Raw genomic sequence first — 23,663 nt, 5'->3', positions numbered from 1 at the left:
TATCATTACTGATGAATGATTCATGGTAACATATCAGTATCCTCTTGACCTGTAGCTGAGGTAACGCAGAGATCTCTTTTGCTATTATTTTTTCGAGAGTCGGTTGATTCATTACAGAGTAAGGACTAAAAGCTGGGGTAGTATTTCCAATGACTGAATTCCCTGAGTAAATTTCTACTATTTCAGACTTCAGCAACCACCTTTCTCTTGTTTGTTTGGAGATTATGTGCTTGGTATGTTACAGTGAACAACCATATGACCTGAGCATTAAGTGTTTTTCATCACTGTTCAGATCATGAAAGCTTCTGAAGAAAGTCAGTCAAGTTTTTTAAGCCTGCAACCACAGACATTGCTGCTGGCAAAAGTGTAGGCATGGAGATAAATATAAACAGATGTTTGGGGTTTGTTTTATGAAGGGATTTTTTTCTTTTCAATGCCTATGTTAATATTAATGGGAGTTATGCAAAGGCAGTGAGGGAACTACACCCTTTAATCTAAAATGTCTGCACAACTTGAACGAATCAAGTGCTGCATACAACTGATAACTGAATATAATCAAGACTCTATCATTGATCTTTGTTTTATTTTTAAACAGCCCTCTAAACCAATTTCATACTGGGTGCTGGAAGCAAATTTAACAAATATAAATATAGGATCAAGTTTTGCCAGCTGCTAAAAATGTGTGCAACTCCCACTGACTTCAAAGGAAGCATGTGCATATGGGGGCAGAAACCAATCCTTAGTAAATATAAAATTATCAAGATAATAAAATAAATTACTTCTGTGGTGTCAAATCTTTAATTCTTTACCAAAATCCCAATTTGAATATGAAAGCCATTGCTTTAAAGATGTAGGATTATTCCCATACCTAGTTAAAGCTGAATTATTTGGAACATTTTTTTCACAAGATGCTGTCAAGAACAGCTTGATTGCTATCTATACTCTCTCTCAGCTCCTCTCTGCTGCCACATAAGCAGTTGTCACATGGAGGATTATGAAGTCTCAAAAACTCTCTTTATAAAGAAACTATCAATTAATGGAATTGCCAAACTGATTTCATACCAATAAGCTTGATATTGTTGTCTTCATCTAGCAACAGATTTTCTATCTTCAAGTCCCTGAAAGAAATAAAATATTTTGAGTAAGCATCTGAAATAATAAAGCAGCTTCCCATTGCTCTCATCAGTGATTCATATGTAAAAGCAGTGTATAGTGGCATCAGCACAAACAGTTCTACCTTCAAAGCAAAAAGCTCCATCCATTGTCTCCTTTCTAAAATTACCAGTGCTTTCACACACTTCAATGTCAAAACCTGACTTTTGTCATTCATAGTCATCATGTAATGAATTAGGTTCTTCAAATTTCTCTTGTACTTAAAAGTCTGCACTGGAAACGCTTCAGGTACATGTTTCTGGAGTCAGAAGTCACTTTGACATTACTCTTCACAACCAAGGCTCTTCACTAGTCACAGCTGAAGAATCAACCTTCTGCAGAGATCTGAGCAGTCAAACATCTGTTCTATGCTTCTGTCCACAAGGGTGACCAATCAACCTTACCTGGGCATCAAAACTCATTATAGAGGTGGTCAGCACTGGCATTCCCATATGCTAGAGGCGAAAATCGAGGCTGAAGGATTGAAATGCCCAATGCCATCCAGAAAAGAAGTAAGAAAACCAAGAGAAGAAGCCACACAGGTTTTCTGAGTGCCACATCAGTGCTTTCTTCACCATGCCACCCTGCATGATCCCATAAAGCCACAGGGGATGCACAGATCAGGGCCTGGACCAGCTTTGGGAAAGAGGATAAAATGAAAGTGGCCTCCTTCTACAAGATGACCCACTCTTCTTTAGATACATGTGTCATTCTGTAGGTGCCTTTTCATCACTTAAGAACATGCTTGCATTTCTCCTAAGCCATACTCAATTTAAGAAAAATATTCCAGAGATCACACACATAAAAGCATCCCCAAACCTCAAACTGTGCAGACAAAACATTCAGTATAATATGAAAAACGTATTTAAATTGCTAGATAAGTTCTAGTAGTTGGTTGTGTCTTCATCAGAAGAAAAATTCCCCCATCCAGACACAAAAATACTTCTAGCAATCACCACGCCAGGATATCAGCAGCTCAGATGGGCAGTGATGCTTCTCCCAGCATGCCTCAGAAAAATCTGGGTAAAAAAGCCATCAGCTATAATTATGGGAAGTCAGTGACATCCATGGTACTTTGCCTTTGTAGGGCAAAGGAAGTAATGAAGAATGCCTCTATTACAGATGAAGATGCAAGGCTTAATAGAATAAGACAAGCAAACCAACCAAACCAAAGTACTTCCACAAGAAGTGATCTGGCACAGAAAGAAAAATAGCTGTGACCAACTCCAAGCTTTTTAAAATGTTCCTCTTCACTTCATGTTATGCCTATATTGTGTTTCAAGTAAACCTGAAAGAGAAGAGCACTTGCAAGTAGGATGCCACTCACTTCATCAATGCAGCTACAAAGACCTTCTCCAAACAGATGTTTCTACATCTCAACGAGCACTTCTTGCAGATTTTCCTTGCTTCATGCATAAAAAGAAGGAGGAGACATACCATGCAAGTCTACAGAAGGAGAGTATTTTGCAAATTTCAGGTATTCAGGGGCCACATCCAGGCTTTTCTGGTGCATCCAGACAAACACTTCCTAAGGACTGGACTGCCTTCCGCATCAGTCTTTCTCTTAGAGAAGCAGTGTAACAACTGAGTTACTAAAACACCAGGCTGACAGACAGGGCAAGGGGATTATGTTCTCTCCTCTGGCAGTTACCCACTTGAGGAAATCAACCATGCCCAAAGTGACAGATAATTTCAAATACCATCACAGAGATGCAACCACATTTGCTTTAAGCAAGATCCAGCCCTGCTCCCAGAGTGAGCACCAGCTCTGTGCCATATACTCCATAATCCCAGATAGCATCCACAGCATCCCTCTCCTCATCCTCAGGAGACTCCATGCACTGTGATGGTGCTGCAGACTCACTGCCCTGCATCCTCCAAGTAGGGTAACTGTTGCTGAGAAATTATTTGATACATGGGGAACATGATCTGCCAGATGGATTTGGATCAACCCAGTTCTGCTTCCCTATACTGCCAAAAAAGGGCTTATGTCTTCAAGTCTCACATCTTTTATTGCTTGCAGGTGCAGGCTTCCATAGACAGTGTGATTAGCCTATAGAAAGATATCAGGGATGGGAACTTGACAGGAAAGACTGATTAAAAAACCACAGTTTTGGAAAGAGGAAAAAACAAACAGAGAAAATCAAAACTAAACTGAAATCAACAGAAACACATGGAGCTTTGGGTCATATGCTGCAATGCTCAGTACAACATCTCAAAGGAAGAAGACCACTTGGAAACTCTGAGTATACTAAACATTAGCTAAGAAGAGGCAAGGCTTTAAGAATAACAGTAAATGAACAGAAAGACGAAAGCTGTAAGTTGAGAAGAAAAGGCACACAGGGAATTAGAATAACAAATGAGTGACAGGAAGGCTAAAAATAAACACAAGAAAATATATTTTAAATTATTAAAAGCTAAAAAACTAAAAGGTAAACATTACAGGGCATTTTAATGCTACCAGAGGAAAAAAAATTAAACAGCCTCAATATAGAGTGCCATCAGACATGGTTAATTAAAGATGCTTACCCATATGCCTATTCTCAGCAGATCTGCTAGTAAGTGGTAACTCATCTAACAGTCCATATGCAACACATTTTTGTCAACTCGTGTCAACATGAAAGCACATTTTTTTGGTGTGACACAGAGAGCTAGGACCAGCTTTTTACATCTTGATACAACCCAATGAGAAGATCCCATACAAACCGGCCTGAGAAACATGAAGCAAAAGCTGTACAAAACCAGATTAAAAATGCCCAGACTGTGCAGTCTGGGGGAGGAGGACTTTGGGGTGCAGGCTGATGAAAAACTCAACATGAGCTGGTAACGTGCACTTGCAACCCAGAAGGTGAACCACATTCTTGGCGGCATCAAAAGAAGTGTGACCAGCAGGACAAATGAGGCGATGCTCCTCTCTCTCATGAGACCCCCACTGGAGCACTGTGTCCAGTTCTGGAGGCTCCAACACAAGATGGGCATTGAACTGTTGGAAGACCACAAAGATGATCAGAGGGCTGAAGCACCTCCTCTACGGGGACAGACTGCAAGAGTAGGCTTGGTTCAGGGAGACCTTACAGTGGACTTCCAGTACCTGAAGGAGGCCTACAAGAAAGCTGGAGAGGGAATGCAGGGCTTGCAGGGAATGGCTTAAAGCTGGAAAAGCATCAATTTAGACTGGATATCAGGAAGAGAGTCTTTACAGTGAGGATGGCGAGACACTGGAACAGGTTGCAGAGGGACCTTCCCAGGACGTGTTCAAGGTCAGGTTGGATAGGGCCTTGAGCAACTTGGTGTAGTAGGTGTCCCTGCCCATGGCTGGGGAGGGGGCCTGAAACGAGATGATTTTTAGGGTCACTTCCAACCCAAATCGTTCTGTGATAGTTGGAGAACCACTGCTATGCAGATGTGGACCTTTGCATGGGACTAGGTAGGATCCCTGGGCAGCCCAATTACCTGGAGCAGGCTAGCAGCAGGGCACAGGTGTGGCAGGTATCCACGGTCAGGACAGCAGACTGCATGTCTGGAAAAGATCTGTGGCCCTCAGGACAGAAGGGTTATTCAGTGAATACTTTCAGCGACTTTAGCAGTGCACCAGACTAACCACTATTCATTCTTGACAACAAGTGCAGTGGTACAATCCAATTACATATCTGCCTTAGGCTCATCCTGCAGACAGGACCGATTTCTCCAAACTTCCTAAATGCTTTATGATGTCAGTTTTATCCAATTCAAACCTTAATTATTTTTCACAAAGATCAGCTTTATCGAGTTGCTGTTTGATTTGAATATTTACACTAATTCATTGCAATGGGCAAAGTGGCACCACTGCACCCAAAAGCATTAGGCAACTCTCAATTTCAGGCACTACATGATAAATTGTTTAATGAATAAAAGCAAACATATCACCTTATTTCTTTTAGATAAGGTTTAAAACCATGCAGCAGGTTTCCAACAGCTGCACACTGCAAGGGAGAACATGAATTACCAACTACAATACACAGCAATTGCAGTTCTTGCTGAAGTCTGTGGGAAGATCTAGAACACTGAACATCAGGAACACAGATAGTTCCTGCAGACTCAATGGTCCTCAATGCTTTGGCATATGGCTTATACTTCTTGGTGTGCTTCTAGAGCTGGACACACCTGCTTTGCTATGAGAGGGGCTAGGTAAGCACTCGTGCCAGCATGAAGTGCCATGCTGCGCAGGGTTGAAGTGGGGAGGAGAAATGCTGCTGAAGACCTTCATTTCCCTTCCCTGAAGTAAATTCAACTTTGTTTCTTACTGCCACAGCTCCTCAAAAAATACAATTGAAGTATTTATTTCCCCCACAAAACATTTCATTGCTGAAAAACTTCAAAATACTCTCAGTGAATAAATACTAAATACTTTTTCCAAGACATTAGTTCCATCGCATGTTTAACTATGGTACAAGTTAGTCAAACCCACAAACAATGAAGACACTCAGGAAAGACCAAGCTGCATTATAACAGTGTGGATAATCAGCACATATTTATGTGCTCCTTGTATTTGAAAATATGCCTTCTTCGTGGGATGGTTTGTTGATTGGGTTGATTTTTCTCTGGATTTGCTCAGGGGTACAGCTGTCAGCTCAGCCTGCTTTTGAAAGATGCTTATTCAATGCTATTGCAGACATCAGACAAGAAAATTAAACTTTTTTGCATTTCACACTTTATTTCTTCTCTGGGGGAAGAGGGATGAGAAAGAAGGTTTTAACAGCAAGCAGCTGCAAAGCAAGCAGTGGTTGGCTGCTGTCTCCTGCATCTTATTTTAAACCAGCACAGCACCATGAAAAATCAGTCCTTAAATACTACACTACAAAACCAATTTCTAGCCCCATGCAAGAGCTGGAGAGGTTGCAGATATTTCGGTCCATCATCATGGCAATGTACATTTCAAAGGCTCTGTAATCAAAACATTATTGATTGCACCCCATTCTTGTATCAGTCACAATCTCAGTAAATTCAGTGTGTTCTGTAAAAGAGGAATTCAGTTGACTGTCTTCACTAAAACAATATTTAGTTTGTTTACAGCTGAGTATTTCAAGGAAGAATGCCCAAAGGTAATTTTGAATCTGACATAAAATAGAAAAACAAACCAGCTTTGCATTTCAAAATGAGACTTTGCTCTGTAGCACAGGATTTGTCATAAATATTGCATCAGCAACCAGACTACTGGCACTAAAAATTAATAGGATGGAAGTTATCAAAGCCAACACGTCAAAGTAATGGGTACCAAGGCAGGAATCCCCTAGCACCCTGAGCAACTGGATCATGTGGCACCACCTTACTCTGCTAAGGAAAGAGATCACAGAAACAATCTCTGTTCAAAACTGCAGGGGTTTTTTGTGTCTTTCAAAATTCTGCTTTTAATTACAGAATGGCAGTGGAAGGTACAAATACACTGCTTTGAAGACAGAAAAAGGGAGAACACAGAAAGCTATCTGCCACAAATACATTAGTAAATTCTTTTCTTTGACATCCTGACAGTAATTGCACTGAATGGGATTGCATTTTGTTAAAATTACTTTAAAAGGGTTGTTGAGAATTTCCTGCGGGATGCAGTGGCAAGTACCAAGGCTTTCACTTCATTTTTCCGTTGTCCTTGCACTCCCAAGGGATGTAAGTGTTCATCTTACTTTTTGACAGCATGAAGGCCTATGTAAACACCCTCTGAAAAAAGAAACCCTTGCCAGATACTGCCAGTTGGGTTTGTTTTCCTGTGTCAGAGGGAAAGATAAATATTCCTACCTGATTCACAGCTGAGCTTGTTGCTAGCATATTTTTAGCAACCAACCACCTCTTCTGATAGAAGGAATGAAACACAAGTGACTGCATGAAATTATATTTAGAATAGCATAATTTCTTTTTCAGTGAGCAGCCAGCAAGTTATGAACCTTGGATACTCCTCACTGAAGACATAGCTCCTGCATTCAGGAGCCTGAAGTCTTCAGCCATCATAGCAGAGGAGGTATTTAGAATTTAAAAACTCACCTATATAAACAGGACGTTTGCTTTTTCTATTTTTTAAACCTCTCTAAATAAAATTATGTTTCTCAAAGGATTTTAATTTTAGGCTGTTCACATATCAGTGCCTCTTAACAGAAGCATTTCCACTGAGCCTTGGGTCTCATCTCTTGTCCGAAGATCAGAGTGCTTTTCTGCCAGGCCAGGTCTTGATTTTAAGTAATGAAGCTTACTGAATAACATCCTTCAAACAGTGTAAGTAAATTTCATGCCAACTTGAACTATTTCATGTGGCTTTTTTTTATCCTGAATTATAGAACAGTGTAAACCATCTATAATATTCTCTGAGCAATGCAGAAAACCCAGTTATTTTTTGTAATAAGATAGTCAGTGAACACTTCTCAATGTCATGCCCCATTCAAGGCACAGGATGAATGCACTTGGAGGGAGCAGACCACTTTCTGGCCTAGGATGCCATGTTTTGTTTCACATGCAGTGAATGAGAACACCCACAGATCCCCGCGTAGATGAAAGTGCTGTTATTTTTACCTGCTTTTAAAAATACAACAATAACAACAACAGAACACTGCCTCTGCATCCAGGGTGAGCATGAATCATACTTCTGCACTATTTTTTCCCCCTCTTCAGTTACCAATTGAATAGTCTGTTTTTAGAGTTGTCACAGTCAAAATCCCAGGATGCTGAAGGACAACTTCTGGAGGAACTATTGTTCTTTCTCCTTCTCTTGCTTGAATACAGCCAGGAGAGCAAATCTGGATCACGTTACTAGTGTCCTTCTTGCATCTCCACACTGCTCTATATACTCTGCTTGCAGAATAAGTCAAGACATTGAATGGTTAAGCTACGGAAAATTCTTGCTAATACACTGCCTGTGATTCTGTCAGGTTTTATCAGTTTAAGCAGAACTGGACCTGCTCATTACCCAGAAGGTAGACTCCCAAGGACAAGCTCTGTGCCATGGCACAATTTGAGAAACAGAGTGGATGGGCTATGCTGCCTTTGGCGTAAGGATTAATCCAGTGCCATGGGGATAGACAGGCAGAGCCCAGCTGCCAGATGCAGCAGAGCATGTCAGTATTTCCAGGGCTGCTTCCTCCCTCCACTCACAAAGGTCCCTCACACTTCAGGGTCAATGGCCTGTGCTTATATACGTGGAGAAAGCAAAGACAAAGAAGAGGTAGGGGGGAAAAAATGACACTATCATGCAGTATCCATAAGGGAACTCAGGATCCTTGAGCTTCCATCCCCTCTGCATGGCAAAGCTTTGTCTTCTTCACAACACAGTAGCCTGTTGATTCCAGGTTGTACCTAGCAAACAAACTATTTTTTTGTAGAAAATGTGGATTTGAATTCTCTCTGAAAAACACAGGAATCAAAGTCAAGCCTTCTAAGTGCCTCCAAGTGCTTCGGCCACTATGAAGAGGGGACATTTTTTCAGGGAGAGGAACTGCTGCTGATGAACTCAATACTGTTGTTGAGCTAAACAGGTTAATCTGTTCCTGCTGGGTCTATTTCTGCTCATCTCAGAAACTGTGACCTTTTTCATCCCACTCTCTCTGTACATACCAGATATTAGTTAATCCCTTAAAGCAATGAGTAGACTTCTTCCTTTTCCATGGCCCAAACTGTGAGGTTAATAAAGAGGTTAGCAGTACAGCTGCTAATACAGAACCTGCAGAATAGACTCTGTGACTCCTCAAGTATTTATGTTAGAAAATTTAGCTCATGGTAAGACCTCAGGACACCCGAGGTTTAATGTGCATGTAGCACCTACCACTTAAGAATCACAAGGAACACAAAGATCCAAGACAAAAATAAAAGCAGTTTTCAGAGCACATGAAGTTTCACCGAGCCAAATGCACCTAACAGCAGTGCACAGTGGTAGGCATTTCAGCATGCAGCTAGGCACAGGTAGGGGCTACCCTCAGGCAGTTTGCTAGATGCCTGCACAGTAACCCAGTGGACAAGGGTGTACAGCAGCTCTCCAACTTCTAGAGTCAGTGCAGTCAAGTAAATTAAGCCTCAGATCCTCAAAAATACTCAGGTGTCTAGCTCTTATGACATGCATGCATAACCTATGAGGATGAAGCCTACACAACTTGCTTGGCATCACAGGGGAAGTATGTGGGAGTCCAGACTTAACACCAGTTGTCCCAGAGTTAGAAAGTTAGAGCCTCCTTCTTAGACAATACCCTATAAATACACACACCTAAGAACAGAAGTGGAAACATACTGCCTCAGACCAAAAGTCCACCCAGCCCACCAACCTCCTGTCTCCATAGCAGCCAAGATTACATAAGCAGAGAAAGGCACAGGCAATCGCATGTAGTACTTCTACCTGCACACTCCCAGACTCTATCATTTGCTGCTCAAGGACTTCAGGCAGAAGCAGCTACTCCTCAAACACCAAATCTAGACAGACTTCTCTCCGATTAACTTATTCTGTTCCCCCTGAAGCCCAGGTAAACTTTAACACCATAGCACACTCCTGTACGCATACAAATAAAGGTCCTACAGAAACAAAGCCATGTATTGCAACAGCTCCAGATCTTCCCTAAGACGTGGGAGATGAACAGAATGAGTGCATACTCTGCATCATCATACTTCACATGTTCAAACTTTTGAGGTTCTGTTGAGGCAATATAACAAATGGAAAGAGTAGAAATGAGAAGCAAGAGAAACCCATGGTTCCACTCAGGCTTTGTTCCAGCTATGTCACTGCAAGGCTTTGGGCAAATCAGTTCATCTCCACTGTATTTCCACCAGTAAAATAACAGACACAACCACCTCTTCAAAGAAACTCTGAAAAGACTCATTAAGTGATGTTGGTACAGAGCTCTGAAAAGGCAAGGTAGTGCTACCTGCAATGAAAGACTCCTACTTCTGGAAAGCACAGCCATGACTTCTGTGTGCTCAGCTGAAGTTACACACTTATCTATCTGCTTCTTGCAGATACTTTCTAATGTCTAAAATATGACATCTAAATGATACTGTAATGACCAGCCAAAAAACCTATCACAAACAGGTTTTTGTAAGGAAGCCTCCTTACTATATGAATAAATACCAAAATACCACTCAGAAGGTCTGAGGTAAATTTTACCAGAGAAGGTTTTTAAGATTACCTGTGAACTACTCCTGCCCGGTGAAGATGCTCAACCGCCAGGATAAGCTGCCGGATATATTTGCGTGCTTCATGCTCCTCAAGTCTTTTTTTCTCATAGATCTTGTGCATCAAGTTGCCACCAGGGCACAGCTCCATGACAAGATAGTAGCTGTTTTCAGTTTCTAGTATATCTAGCAGCTGAGCAATATTTGGGTGACGAATCATTTGCTGGATCTGCCCTTCCCGTCGCAGATTCTTGGTGACATAGGTGTCCTTTTTGGCTCTTTTCTTGTCGATTACTTTCACTGCCACCTAACGAAAAAAGAGAGGTTGTTAGCAGTCGCACCAATTGTTCACTGCTTTAAATTTGTACTCAAAAAAGGTGTTTACAAAAGGAGAAATGAAAAAAAGTCAGTCTCAGCTGACACACGACTGCCCAGGTGAGAGAAGCAGCTGTTTTTCCAGCCCCACTGACGACTTCTTTTTTTTCCTTGTAGGATGACACACAAAAGGTATTGCAAGGAAAAAGGCAACAACGGAAGGGAGACAATCTCATTAACCACATCCAAACACTTAGCACACTTAATGCTGAACATTTATTTTCCTCTTCACGCAGAGAGTCTTCAGGCTGGTGCTGACAAGTTGTAAGTGCCATTTTTTTACTTTTCAAGGCTTTGGATAGACAACTTCTAATAATATGTCCCCGTGACAAGTTACTAAACTACAACCAAGCATTAGTTTTGAGTGATTAAACAGAACAAAAGCATACTATGAAAAACAACATAATTTTGATCTTGCTCTCTTGGCAGGGTTTTTTTTTCCTCTTTTAAAATATATACGAAAGATGATTGCCTTGTGACTTGTGGAAACAAACAACTCTGCAAAACCCAAGGTGGCAAAACGTCGAGTTTTCAATGACACACCTGCTCCCAGCTGTCCGAGCCCATTATGAAAGCACATAATAAAGCTAAGGAAACTCCACACCACAATCCACACCACACGCTGCTAGCACCAGTCCGAGCGCTGCCTTGCCCACTGCTGGTTCAGAACACAGCGGGAGGACAAAAGGACGGGACTGGCTAGGATATGGCTCTGTTCTACACTTGAAGAATTTGGTTCCTTTTGTTGTCTTAATGGAGCCGCTAAATAGCCGCAATAAAAGTATCTGCCTTTTTCTGCCTGAAATTTAGAGACGCTTATTTATTGAGATTTCTTATTGAGATTGGGCGCTGCAGACTTCCAGGTCATCTGCACCAGACAAAGATTTAACAGCTTGTGCCAAACTGAGCAACAAAAGGCACCACAAAATCCTCCTCCCGGGCATTTTCTCAGAGCTCCGCGACAAAGGAAGCTCTTCACCTCACACCCCCGGGCCCTGCAGTTTGCCCATCATTACCCATGTGGCAGCTGCTTGTTTGTAAGGCTGAGAGCAGAGAAGCACAGCACTTGGTATTCCTGCGTGACTTTCACAGGATGTTTGCATGGGTTCAGGTCCAACAAAACACACAGAAAATGCCCTGCCAGATGGAGGCACAAAGATGCTGCATCCGCACCTTCACTGTCTGCCCCCATCTGGCCTTATAGAATCTCCTGCATTACCTTATTTCCACAGTGAGAAGAAATAACAAACATAGGGAAAGCCTCGAGTTTTATCTATCCTAGCCGTAGCATCCAGACGACAGCACAAGCCCAAGCAGCTTCCCTCCATCTCCTGTTGGTACAAAACATCCCTAGTCGTGGCCGATGAGCTAACCACTCGCTGCAAACTCGCTCTCAACTACGGCAAACCACGCAGTGTCGATCCACAGCGCCGAGGGCTGCTGCCCTTCAGCAACTACGAGACGAACTTTTTCCAACTGTATCTGGCTGCCTTCCAAGCTCGAGAAAGTGCCAAGCACACAAGCACATGACAGCTCTCAGTCTGACCAGCTTTACCTTCATTTTTCCTGCAAGTGAAGGAAAGGGTAGATGAGCAAACGCTTTGCTTTCCCTCTCAAGAACAAAAAATATGGTCTGGAAATAGGACAACAAAAACAGATTCAAACCTTTTGACATGAATGCATTGAATCTAAGTTTTATCAGCAGAGGAACAGGAGAATAAAACTAGAGGAATTGGGGCTTTATAGTCTGTCCTAAGAGACAGAAGTCGGTATTGTTCAGTATGTTATTGTCTGGATACCTTCCTACTGCTAAAAGATCATTCTGATGAAATACCATTGATGAAGAGGTAAGGCTGAATACCACACATGAGCCAGCTGCCTGGGTGAAATACAAGGCAGCATCAGCACCATAAACGTCTGGAAGCTGACTTGTCACACTGAAGAAAGGTCATTTAGTTACAAGATAAACCAACAATAAATCAGAGCTTAACTTCACCATTTTTGAAAGCCTTAGGTGATTCACCAAGGAAACAGTCTTAAATTAGTACATTCTTTCATCTAATGAGATAGAACACAGAAAGGCCTGCATGGATTATGTAGACTGCAAACCACAGAAGTTATTTTGGTGAGGACAAACAAATTCATGGGTTATAGAAACATGAGATGCCAGATTGTTTGCTGGCAGCACAGCACAATTTCTGCAAACCAGTTAAAAAAAGAAGTTGGTATTTTCCACAGCTGCAGGATACAAACCATGGATCATCAATAGTATAGAGCAGTAATCTATTACTTGTATTGGTAAATCATCTCCAATTCATTGGCTCAAAAAAAGCACATTATTACCTGTGTGCACATCTGCTGTCCAGGCTGAGCACAGCTGTGGAGACAGGGACAACAACCAGAACCCAGGAGACAGACTTGTCCCTTTTTCCAAAGAATCAGCTTTCTGGGCCTTAAGGGCAAATTTTGCCTGTGATTTTGACAGACACTTGGTCGGCTACTCTACTTATTACAGTAGACAAGCAAAACTGCTTTCAGGTCCACCTGGGATTCCAAGATACCTTTCTGCCTTCAAGCTTCTCTGCATTGAGCCTGAGAGATCCACCAGCAGAGCAGACAGAACTGACAAAGGTGGAAGCAACAGTTAAGGCTTTGGCAAAGCTTTTCAGAGAGGAAAGAGAACAGCAAAACACCAGGACAGGCTATGGCAGACCTGCATCTCCCACAACAGCTGGAAAACTGGCTGTGGTGTGATACTGCTTGCTTTTGGGATAGATACGAGACCTTGAATCCTCTCCTAGGTCTGTCTTGCATCACAGGACACCCCAGAAACATCAGACAGATTCACCCCCTCTTAGTCTCAGGGACTATTCAAGGTCCAGAGTCTTTAAAGAAACCTTTCTATATCTGAAGAAACCTGCAGTTGACACACAAACAGCCTAAAAACTTTCATCTGGATATTCATAATAGCTTCTAGCTTTTGTTCCTCTCTGTTCCACCTAGGCCATCTTCCTTGCTACCCTTTTCACTTGTTTTTCTGTCCTCCTAAGTCAATGTTCTTTCCCTTGCACTGCCTTCTATTTCCTTTGGTCTCCTGTAGGATCACTTTGCTGTGCTAAATGAAATGCATTCCATTGTACAAAGGAGTCAGCAGTGTCAGGCAGAGCTCCTGTGGATTTTTTTTTTCGTTGTTTGGGTTTCTTGATTTTTGGTCTGATTTATGATTTACTGTGAAGCATACAAAGGAATTCTAGGGATCAAACTCTGTATTCAGTTACTCCAGGGTTGACTCAGCTAAGCATCCCTGATTCTGAGTTCATTCAGAGTTAGGTCAAGGTAAAGTTAACTTTTAAGATTTACTTAATCTTAAATTAAGCTTAACCAAGTTTAAGGTTAAGGCCAAATACACCCTGACACATCTAATATTCACAGTCTCCTGGAATGGTGTAGATTGTGTGTGCATATACCTGAAAAAGTCATTCATGCAGGAAGAAAAAGTATTCAGTAAAGAGAATACAGCAGATATTAGATAATCATCATAAATACATTCAAGTTTTCACAGCCTACCCAAGATGTTTTCCTCTCCCAAATTTCAAGTAAGAGCTTTGTCTCTGTATTGGACTTGATGATCTATGGGGTCTCTTCCAACCTTGGTGATACTGTGTGATAGTGTGAATTTTTGTCCAGTATTTGCACAGAAATAATAATAAAGCTTATTATAAAACAAGTAATTATTCTGAATATGTAGCAACGGTGGCTCTTGACAGTCAGTACTTGTTAAACCTATGCTGTGTAAATAAAGAAATGGTTTATGTTACGACAACAGGCTGTAGCTTTGGTTCCCAGGTTCTGGAATTGCACTGTTGGAATGAATTAATTTCCTGAAGTTTATGATGTGACACATCATATGAGCAATTGCTGCTTATCTCAGTCTTCTCACTAAAATAGTTCAGGTTGGGCTAAAGCATTCTGAAGTGGAGGCGAGGGGGAAGTGCAAATACCACTCTTTTCCACAGATCCTTGGAGGAGTTGGTGAAACTGCTTACAGAGCCAGGCAGATAAAGCACCATCAGCAAATGCAGGCACGTGTCATCACCCAAACAAAGGCACGTGTTTGACACACATGGGCGGAAGGTTTCTGCCAGCTAGTGTTTTAGGACACTGTGGGAATCTGCAAGAGAGGAGGTGGGGTGGAGCTGACTGGCACCAAACTGCATAAAAACAGTCACAGCAAGGCCCTGAGAAACAGCAAAAAGAGACAGTTTAGAGGACCAAATGTTGCCTGGAGAAATCTGGGAGCCAGGGTATCCATACACCCATGCAAGAGGCACATCTCACATTGAGCGGCTCCCCAGATTTGTGGCCTGACAGCAATCTGAGCCTGCCGAGTCAGTGATGGGTCTGCTTTGCCAGGCAGGAGAAACATCCAGGTGGTCGGTGGGCAGAAGTTAAAGTCATCTTCTCCCCATTCCCTCCAGCCGCCTATTTATAACCCCTAAGTGACACTTGGAAAAATCACAGGTCAGGAAGTAGCACTCCTGTCAGTGAGGGAACAATATCTGCTTACTCAGTGGATGTGCAAAGGTCTATTTAGATGACTGCCTGACTGCTGTGCAGCAGTGTTTGTTTTGTCAAACTGCAGCATGGTCGTCTTCCCTTCCAACCAGCTCTCCGTAAATACTCCTTGGTGGGGGAAATCTGCTTTAAAACTTTGTATTTTTTAACTTCTGTTGTGCTTCAATAAGAATTTTGAGGCATAGTAAGCCTGCAATGTACTGCTGATGGGAAACCAAATGCTGGCTAACAAGATGAAGTTGAACACGAAAACCTAATAATACTGAAGATGAAGGTAGATTCAAGTCTGCCATACAACCTATTTTCAACCACACACAAAATTGACAGAAAACACCAGGTTTCTCCTTTTCATCTGGTGGTTTCCCACCTCTTCATGCTGCAAAGAGCTTTACTCAAGCCTTGGTTTTACAGTAAAGTCATCTACCCCTCTACTTAGTTTTTCCTGGTGCATCTCAAGTTTTGATCAGTTAGTACGTATTCACACAATCACAGAACCTTAGAGGTTGGAAAGGACCTCCAGAGATCGAGTCAACCACCCCACTCCCCACCAAAGCAGGATCACCCAGGGCAGTCCACATGGGAATGCCCCTAGGTGGGTCCTGAAAGTCACTAGAGAAGAATACTTCACAACCCCTCTGGGCAGCCTGTTCCAGTGGTCTGTCAACCTCACTCTACAGAAGTTTCTCCTCATGTTGAGGTGAAACCTTCTTTGTTCCAGTTTGTATCCACTGTTCCTTGTCTTATTAGTGTTCACCACTGAAAAGAGATTGGCCTCCTCCACTTGACTCCCACCCCTCAGATATTTGGACACATTGATCAGATCTCCTCTCAGCCTCCTCTTCTCCAGACTTAAACAGCCCCAGGGCTCTCAGCCTCTCTCCAAAGGAGAGATGCTCAAGTTCCCCAGTCAACCTCATGGTTCTCCATTGGACTCTCTCCAGCAGATCTCAAGTTGGATGCCACAGGAATAGAATGAACACTTTTCTGGTCATCTGATGCAATGCAATTCATCTTTGCAGATCTATTTGTAAAAATGAAAACACAACCACCCCTCCTTCCCCCCCCCCCCCCCCCTTTTCTTTTATATCTTCCCCCCCTCCCTTTTCTTTTATATATGGCTAGACAGCACAAATTCTTACAAGTGATTCACTTATGGAAGTCTCCAAACACTTCTTTGGTTATTCTCTAGTGAGAAAGTAAGTAACCAACTGAGCTAAAACCAAGTAACAATCAAGCAACAATCACAGGAACAGCACTGACTTAAGTCACACAGTACATCAGCAGTCAGAGAACCCAGAACTGAGTTCTGCCTTGGGTTTCTTGCTTGCCAGATCGGCTGTCTTTGCACAGGCTGCCTCTTGGCAGAAGGATGTACCCCAACGGCAGCAAGCCTTCCTCTCTGCCAAAAAAATGGGTTCTCTCAGTGGCCTATTTACTGAGTTAAAGTCAAGAGGTCCTGAACAATACTCATGTCAGATGCTTTCAATAACAAGTAGAGGAATGGCTTCAAAATAATGGCCCCAGCTTAGCAAATAATGTTATAACATGTTTAACTTTACAGAGAACAGAAAATGGCACAGGACTTTGCAGATTCAGGGTATGGCATTATGAGGATTTTTTCTGTACTTAACTAGCCTTTGAATTGTTTACTTCTCAAATTCTGTTCTAACTTTAAATAAGAGGAAGGCAGTTCCTGCAGACCTCTGCCAAATGGAGATCCAGCTGAATTGAGAGGAAACTGGTTTGAATAAGAATCCAGCAAGCGCTGTGGGATTTGGCCAGGAGACCAACACAGCACAAGAGAAACAACTTCAACTATCAGAGAGACTATTCAACTACTGGAAGAACAACACCTCCCTGCCTTTTTTAATTTACTCCTCCTTTTTTCCTTCCTCCAGAGCCTACTTCTGGCAAATCTGATGGAGATGATGCCAAGCCAGGCTGCAGTTCTGACTCTCAGCACTGTCCTGGGCCATGAGAGTTCTGGTGCAGCCCGACCATTCAGATAAAGTTTCAGAACTGTAGGCTACAGGGTGAAGGGAAGTCTGAGGAGACAGTCAAAAGGAAGACCTGAGACATGGACTTCCACGCCTAAACTCTGGTCTGGTTTAAACTTAGTCCAGATAATGAGACCAAGAGCCAGACCATGTACGTGTTTAGCATCATTGCTAGTGCAAGCCCATCTCCAGCTCTTTTCTGAAGTGCCCAAGAAGGCTCACACAATTTATTTCTCTTCCTTCCTTTCAGTGATAGATGTCTGGGCATCACTTGTAGCTTGCTTTGTATTTACCACTATTCTCACCACAAAAAAAAAAAGAGACTTTAGTTTTCAAAACCAGCTGGTGATTTTGGGTGGTCAGTTCAAATCATATTAAACAGACCTTACTTTGAAGCCTGCACAGTTGTCAACACAGTCCTGAAAACAATCTCTTCAAGGGTACCTCAGTTAGGACAACCAGCGGAATCCAGGGATTAAAAAATGCCAGCTTCATTCACTGGACAGTATTTATTCTTTCCTTTAGCTGTTACAGCTTAGCAAATTTTACAGCAAAAGAGTATTTTTTTAACATAGCAAGTTCCAATATCTTAAGATATAAAGCACTGCAGAAAAGGATCATCCAGGCAAACATGTGCCAGCAATCAATAAAGTGTATACCTTCAGAAAGAACAAGTCCCACTCAGGACAGAGACAATGCACAACTTTTCTCTTAGGACTGCCAGACACATGTAAGTCTAGACATCATCACAAAACTACAAACTTAGCTTCACCACGGGACTAAACACAATACAACTACAAAATGTTAACATACTTGATGCCAAGCATTTGCCAAACTACCCTCTAGCCCATACCACCCAATTCAGAGAATGAAGCGGTGCCCAGGGTGGCATTTTCAGCAGGACTCTCTTTGGCTCTCCTGCTTGACTTTCCAGTTCCCACATCAAACTTTAGCATGCTATTTGCCATTCAGGAACTGCTTTCAAAGAAAGCCACAGAGCACTTCTGAAAGTATCACAAGAAGGCAACCACTTGCCAACCATTCTACTCACAGCTTAGCCACTCATGTCAAAGAAGCCAGGAATTGTCCAAACCCACAGCAATGCATAAAGGCAGATTCTTCAGCAATAGTAAGACCTGCCTTATTTAAGAAGGATAGAAAAGGACAGTCATGCTGTGGTAGCCAGCTGGTACCTTTTATATTTGCTTTGTACACTTCCTACTACTGAAATAGGGGGAACAGAGGTGGAGTTAAACATGTGCATGATGTGCACATCTATGCACTGTGAAAAGGCTGAGCTGTTTAGTATCTCTACAGTTGAAAGCTGCATTCAGGTTTTACATTAAACATGCAGTCTCATCTCTGCTTTACACTTCAGTGGCAACGTTCAGCCTGTGACAGATTAATATGTAGCTTTTCTTTTTTTATTTGCCCTGATATTAGTAAAATCAGTAATCAAAAAAGGTAGAGCAGAGTCACTTCTGTTTAAGTATTCTGTTTTCTTCTGAGTCTCTGACAGCATAAACTGAGAGCTTTGAGCTTAGCAATACATAAAACCAGCTGCTATAGAGACGAGTATAAGATAAAAGCACTGTTCTAGGCAGGAGGCTACTCTCTCTGTTGGCAGACTAGACACAGTCAGGAAAGCTTGAAATCGGCCCCTGAAGAAATATCAACTCTTCCAAATAAGAAAGTGGTTCTGAGTATGCTCACTCATATACTTTGAATTCAAGGTGGCTCAAACAGAAAGAATCAAGTTGCCAGGGGATAAAAAAGAAAACCTTATCATTACTTACAACTCAGAGATGACAGCATCCAGCAATGCAGAAAAGGATTCAGGTTACTTTAGATAAGCAAATGAACATAAGCCCTCTTGATGCCACAGCCAACTTCAACATAATCCCTACAAGCATAAGCAGGATGTATTTATTAAAGTAAGAAAAGGTATTAATTACACCTGTTCTAGGCACTGGAGACTACTATTAGATTACTGTATCCAGTCCTGGTGCCAGTAATTTTAAAATGTTAAAAATTTGGAAAGAGTTCTGAAAAGAGCTTCAGGAACAGTCTGAGGTCCATGAACCGTCTGTCATAGTGGGTGAAGCTCAAAGTATTTAATTAGGAGAACGTTAAGCACTGACTTGATGGTTTTCTTCAAGTACCTACATGAGGAAAAGAATTATGATAACAGAAAACTTTTTAATAGGAATTAACTTCCTAAAAGGTAAACTGGACAAACTCAGGCTATAAACATGATCTCTTTTCTTTGTTTTTTTAGGTACAGTGATTATAGAAACATCTTATCTTACAGAGATTAATGTAGATCTTAATTGTCCCCCTTCCTCCTCCCCTTAAAAGTATGCAACTTCTCAAAAAAACTTTGATACAGATACTCCTGAAGAGCATACTGAGGCTTGTCTTCTACAGGAGGCCAGAGTGTATGACTGCTGTGATCTCAGAGGGATTCAGTGCCTGTGAAGCCTTTGGTCCCTGCAGAGAGTATTGGGGACAGGGCATGACACAGAAGGATGAGGGTTGACCTAGGCAAGACAGTCTGGGAGCTGTCAGCAGACACATCAAGCATTTTGCAAGCTCTGACATCCTTGCTGGAGCTCCCCAGAGCAGAAGACATGAAGTATCATGAGGAAGAGTCATGCAAATATTGATGCTGCTGCAGACAGCCCAATTTCCCTACAGCTCTGCTGCTGACTGAATCAGCATAGTCAGAGAAATGTTTCCACAGGTAGATTGAGTCTTGCTGCATTGAGGCACTGCTGTTTGTAAGGATGCACTACAGGGTTGCTCCCGTTGTGCTAAGAGCAAGGATAGACCACATGAAGGCTTTAAGACCATTAATATTGCAAGGCTGTGTGCATGGACTCCTCAGGGCTTCCTCATGCTCTACCTTAGTGACCTTCCACAGAGTACAGCAATCCCTGTACTTCTGCAGCTCTTCCTTGCCTTTCCTCTTGCTTCAGACAGGAAAGAAGGAAACAGAGCAGAGGCAACTGCTGATTTAAGACATGACTAATGCCATGTCTGATGCAGTCCGTTTCCACAGAGCAGCTCAGCTTCAATGTGTAGAGCCACTTCATGTCATATTTATGGGTAACTTCTTGCCATACTTCATGGACAACTACTGTTATCCTCTCCTGGACATGCCCCTGCATTTCTGCTTCCACATGCCAGCAGTCTCCTTCCCTCTCATCCTCTGCTTCACCCTCTTTTCAAACAACTGAAAGAAAGACATAATCTTCTATCATCTCTGCCACTGTAAATGGCCAGACCTTCAGTGCACACCAACTCGCAGGAGATGGTCTCAAGACAAGCAGGATCCCTCAATTCTGCCCCTAGCCAGCTGCTCTGAACAGAAACTTCCATGAATTACATTTTTCCTTGGTGCTGTAAGTCCAAAGAAGCAGAATTTATACAACACACAGATGCAACTGGGTTGGAGCACAGCTCCGGAGCCTGGAAAGCGGGAATCTGCATGGCTACAGCACAGCCGTGTTCCCAGGAAGGAGCACATGGCTCGTCTGGAGTGGGTCACGGAGGGGATCTATCTCGCCTCTGGCAGACAGAAACCAATTCCAGTGACCTTTCACCGTTCTCCTGCTCAACTAATTAATCGGGTAGCCATAACTGCATCCCCTGAGGGAAAGCAGTGCATTTTTACCTCCCTGGCCTCTGAAGATATCTACACAAGTCAAGAGAGATTACATAGAGACTGACAGAAGCAGCGGCGGCAGAATGCCAGACCCAGAGATACATGAGGATGCACTAAAGAGGTTCCAAAAGAAATCCTTGTGAGCTCGTCAAAACCAGCCTGGAGGATGGAGACATCCCCTACAAGGAGAAAGCACCTCTCTGAATGCCTAGGACAGCCAGTTTTGCCTTGCCATTGCCATCGCCATGCATTTATCAAGGGTCACTTTCCGAACGATACCTGGTTTTCAGAGACTTTGCCCTTCGCTCCCAAGGTGAGCCTGACACGCTGGCACACCCCCGGCACTGCATGCGGAAGCGCCTTCAGCGCAAGGAGCGGTCAGCTAACGGAGGCCATTTTCCAGGGCCTGTCACGCAGATGCAAAGGGAGCCTGTCCTGCAGTCACTGCAGCAGATGGAAAACTCATTCAGAGCAGCGAGGTCCTTATTTCCTACCCACAGAAGCTGATGGCTACTCACAGCCCCTCAAGAGAGGAGGCCAGCAGGACAACTGCCGCAGAGCAGAGCTCGTCCCAAGACAGGTGTGGCTGTCAGGACAAGAAGCAGCCCCGAGAGCTGAGGCACGGCACAGCACAGCTGATGCCTTGATCACAAGCAAACTGTATCCCAGGCAGCTGCTTCTGATAAACCATAACCTGCCTTCCTAAGGCTGAAAACGTCTTTCACGGTGCGATGGATGAAGATCTCAGGTTACGTGAAACAAAAGCAGAGGAGTGAAAGAGTGACACCAAACCGCATTCCCCCAGCTTGGATCCTTACAGAAGAAACCTTGCTTCTCATGCCACTTCCCATGTGCCTGGCCAGGGAGCTGCAATAGGTTTCACAGTGAACAGGCTCCATTTCACATGTTAGTGACCAAATGCACAACTGGACTCACGGAAGACTAAGAACCACTGATTTAAAAGCTATATAGCTATTGAAGTGCTTTAGGAGAGAAAAAATGCCAACAAATAAACCCCCAAGAGCCACTGCTTTTGGGGCCCAGAGAACACCCCTCCTTTGTAGCGATTCACACCACAGCAGACAAAACATTTACAGCTGTTGGGTGCCCAGAAAAAAAGGTGTCTTCAATAAAGTTTTCTGTACATAAATAATGTGTTCTCTCGCTTCACTCTGTGGACATTATTCACAGAAAATAAAGTTATTCTCTGGAAAAAAAAAAATGTTTCCATGACAATCTTCCACAACAGGCAGAGAGCAAATGAATTTTATTATATATAACTTATCTTTTTTTAGTTCTCTTTGTGGCAATGAGCACCAGCAGCACTGATCTGGCACTGCAAATGAGACAAGCCTTGCTGGGCCTAGTGTTAAAGGTGTGGGACTCAGAGCTCAGCAGTGCAGCAGTGGAGCAAAGCACTGACAGACAAGAAAACTGCTTGGGGTAGCGCCAGATTTCTGTTCATCTTTTGCAGGTGGTATCCCCAGGGGACAATGGTAGCACCTCCCTGATTCTTTCCATAAGGATGAGGTTTGATCCTGCTCATCAATCCTAAAAGCAGATCAACACACTGTAGGGAGCCACTGTGTCAGTTCAGAACCGGGTACCTCTGCCCTAAGGTGGGCCCCACAGCTGAACTCTTGATGATGGCTTCTCTTCCTCCAGTAAAGCTTACTAGAAAACCCTACCCAGTTCTCTTCACTGGCATGAAATCCATCAGTCCATCAAAACCATGGCATCACCAAGTTCATACCCTTGAGAAGATCAGCCATCAAACAACACACTGAGGAAGCATAGCACAAGCCAGAATCAAGAGGCCGAGGGTTTTTGGTCTTCAGCTTATCTGAAAATAACAGCTAAGCCAACGTGGAACTTAAGTAATAAGATGTGTGGCATTATGGCAAGCACAAGTGTACTCAAGATGGTCTGAATTCAGCTGGTACAGGCTTGCTTTGATTTGGTTGTATCCCATCCTGCTAGATGAGCACCAACATAGCAATCCCTGTAATTCCTCTTCTGGCTGGTCTCTACCTAGCTTTGGACAGTTTTAGATGCTTCTCTGGAAACTTGAAGAATAGCAAACTCAACAAATAAACTCTCAGCTCATATTATATTATTGTTCATACAACACAACAGCCTGGGTTTTAGACAGACTATTACAATTCAGCTGCCAAAAATTTGCTGCACAATCTCACAACTGCTTCCTCCTAGGGTTATATCTTTGTGAAGAATAAGTGCTGCTCCTTAACAACCTCCATTTTCCCATCTGCAGGCAAGCAGATCAGGAAGGCAGAGGGGCAGAGATGCCTGGTGTGTTATATGCACTGAAGTGCACGAAGCTACAGCAGCATTCTCCAGATCATTGATGTAGAAGGAGAAATAGCAAATTGCAAGATGTAGCTACCAAGACATTTACAGGTAACACATGCCTGCAGAAACAGGCACACAGCTGTACGCATCATTACGTTAAAAATCCAAGACTTGCAAGAACAAACAGAAGGATCCAGATGTAAGCATCAGATAAGACCTACACCTGGTGTCAACTCAACCTAAACACTCAGCTTCCCTCAATACTGCATACATGACTAAAATTGTAACGGTATACACAAAAAGCAGCACATTGCTGACATCCACTGTTAGTGACATTCTTAAAACTGCTGAATGTAAACTTGAAAGCAGATTACCTCAAGAGGATAAGCAATTGCCACATACGCATCAATTCAATTCACTGCAGTCCAAGTTACAAGCTATAACTAAAGAATATTAAAGCAATCTCCCTGGAA

General features: G+C 42.8%; 1 protein-coding gene across 8 annotated transcripts in view; it reads right to left on the bottom strand.

The window, feature by feature from the left end:
* The window catches only part of HUNK (hormonally up-regulated Neu-associated kinase), an 87,547-nt gene that overhangs the window by 27,610 nt on the left and 36,274 nt on the right, over positions 1-23,663 (bottom strand). For 6 of the 8 annotated variants that reach the window (XM_064152404.1, XM_064152408.1, XM_064152405.1 and 3 more), the window contains 2 exons: positions 10,281-10,573; positions 1,063-1,118 (listed from right to left, as the gene is read on the bottom strand). In XM_064152404.1, the coding sequence (XP_064008474.1) occupies positions 1,063-1,118; positions 10,281-10,486 (262 nt within the window). In that variant the 5' untranslated portion in view covers positions 10,487-10,573. Of the gene's footprint in view, positions 1-1,062; positions 1,119-10,280; positions 10,574-11,860; positions 11,910-21,159; positions 21,246-23,663 lie in introns of those variants that run through there. The other 2 variants (XM_064152410.1, XM_064152403.1) reach the window with 2 other exon arrangements.

This window comes from Pogoniulus pusillus, chromosome 12 (assembly GCF_015220805.1).
Source record: "Pogoniulus pusillus isolate bPogPus1 chromosome 12, bPogPus1.pri, whole genome shotgun sequence".
In the NCBI taxonomy this organism is placed as follows: domain Eukaryota; kingdom Metazoa; phylum Chordata; class Aves; order Piciformes; family Lybiidae; genus Pogoniulus; species Pogoniulus pusillus.
The sequence above is the reverse complement of the archived record's forward strand: the minus strand, read 5'-3'. Positions and strand labels throughout refer to the sequence as shown.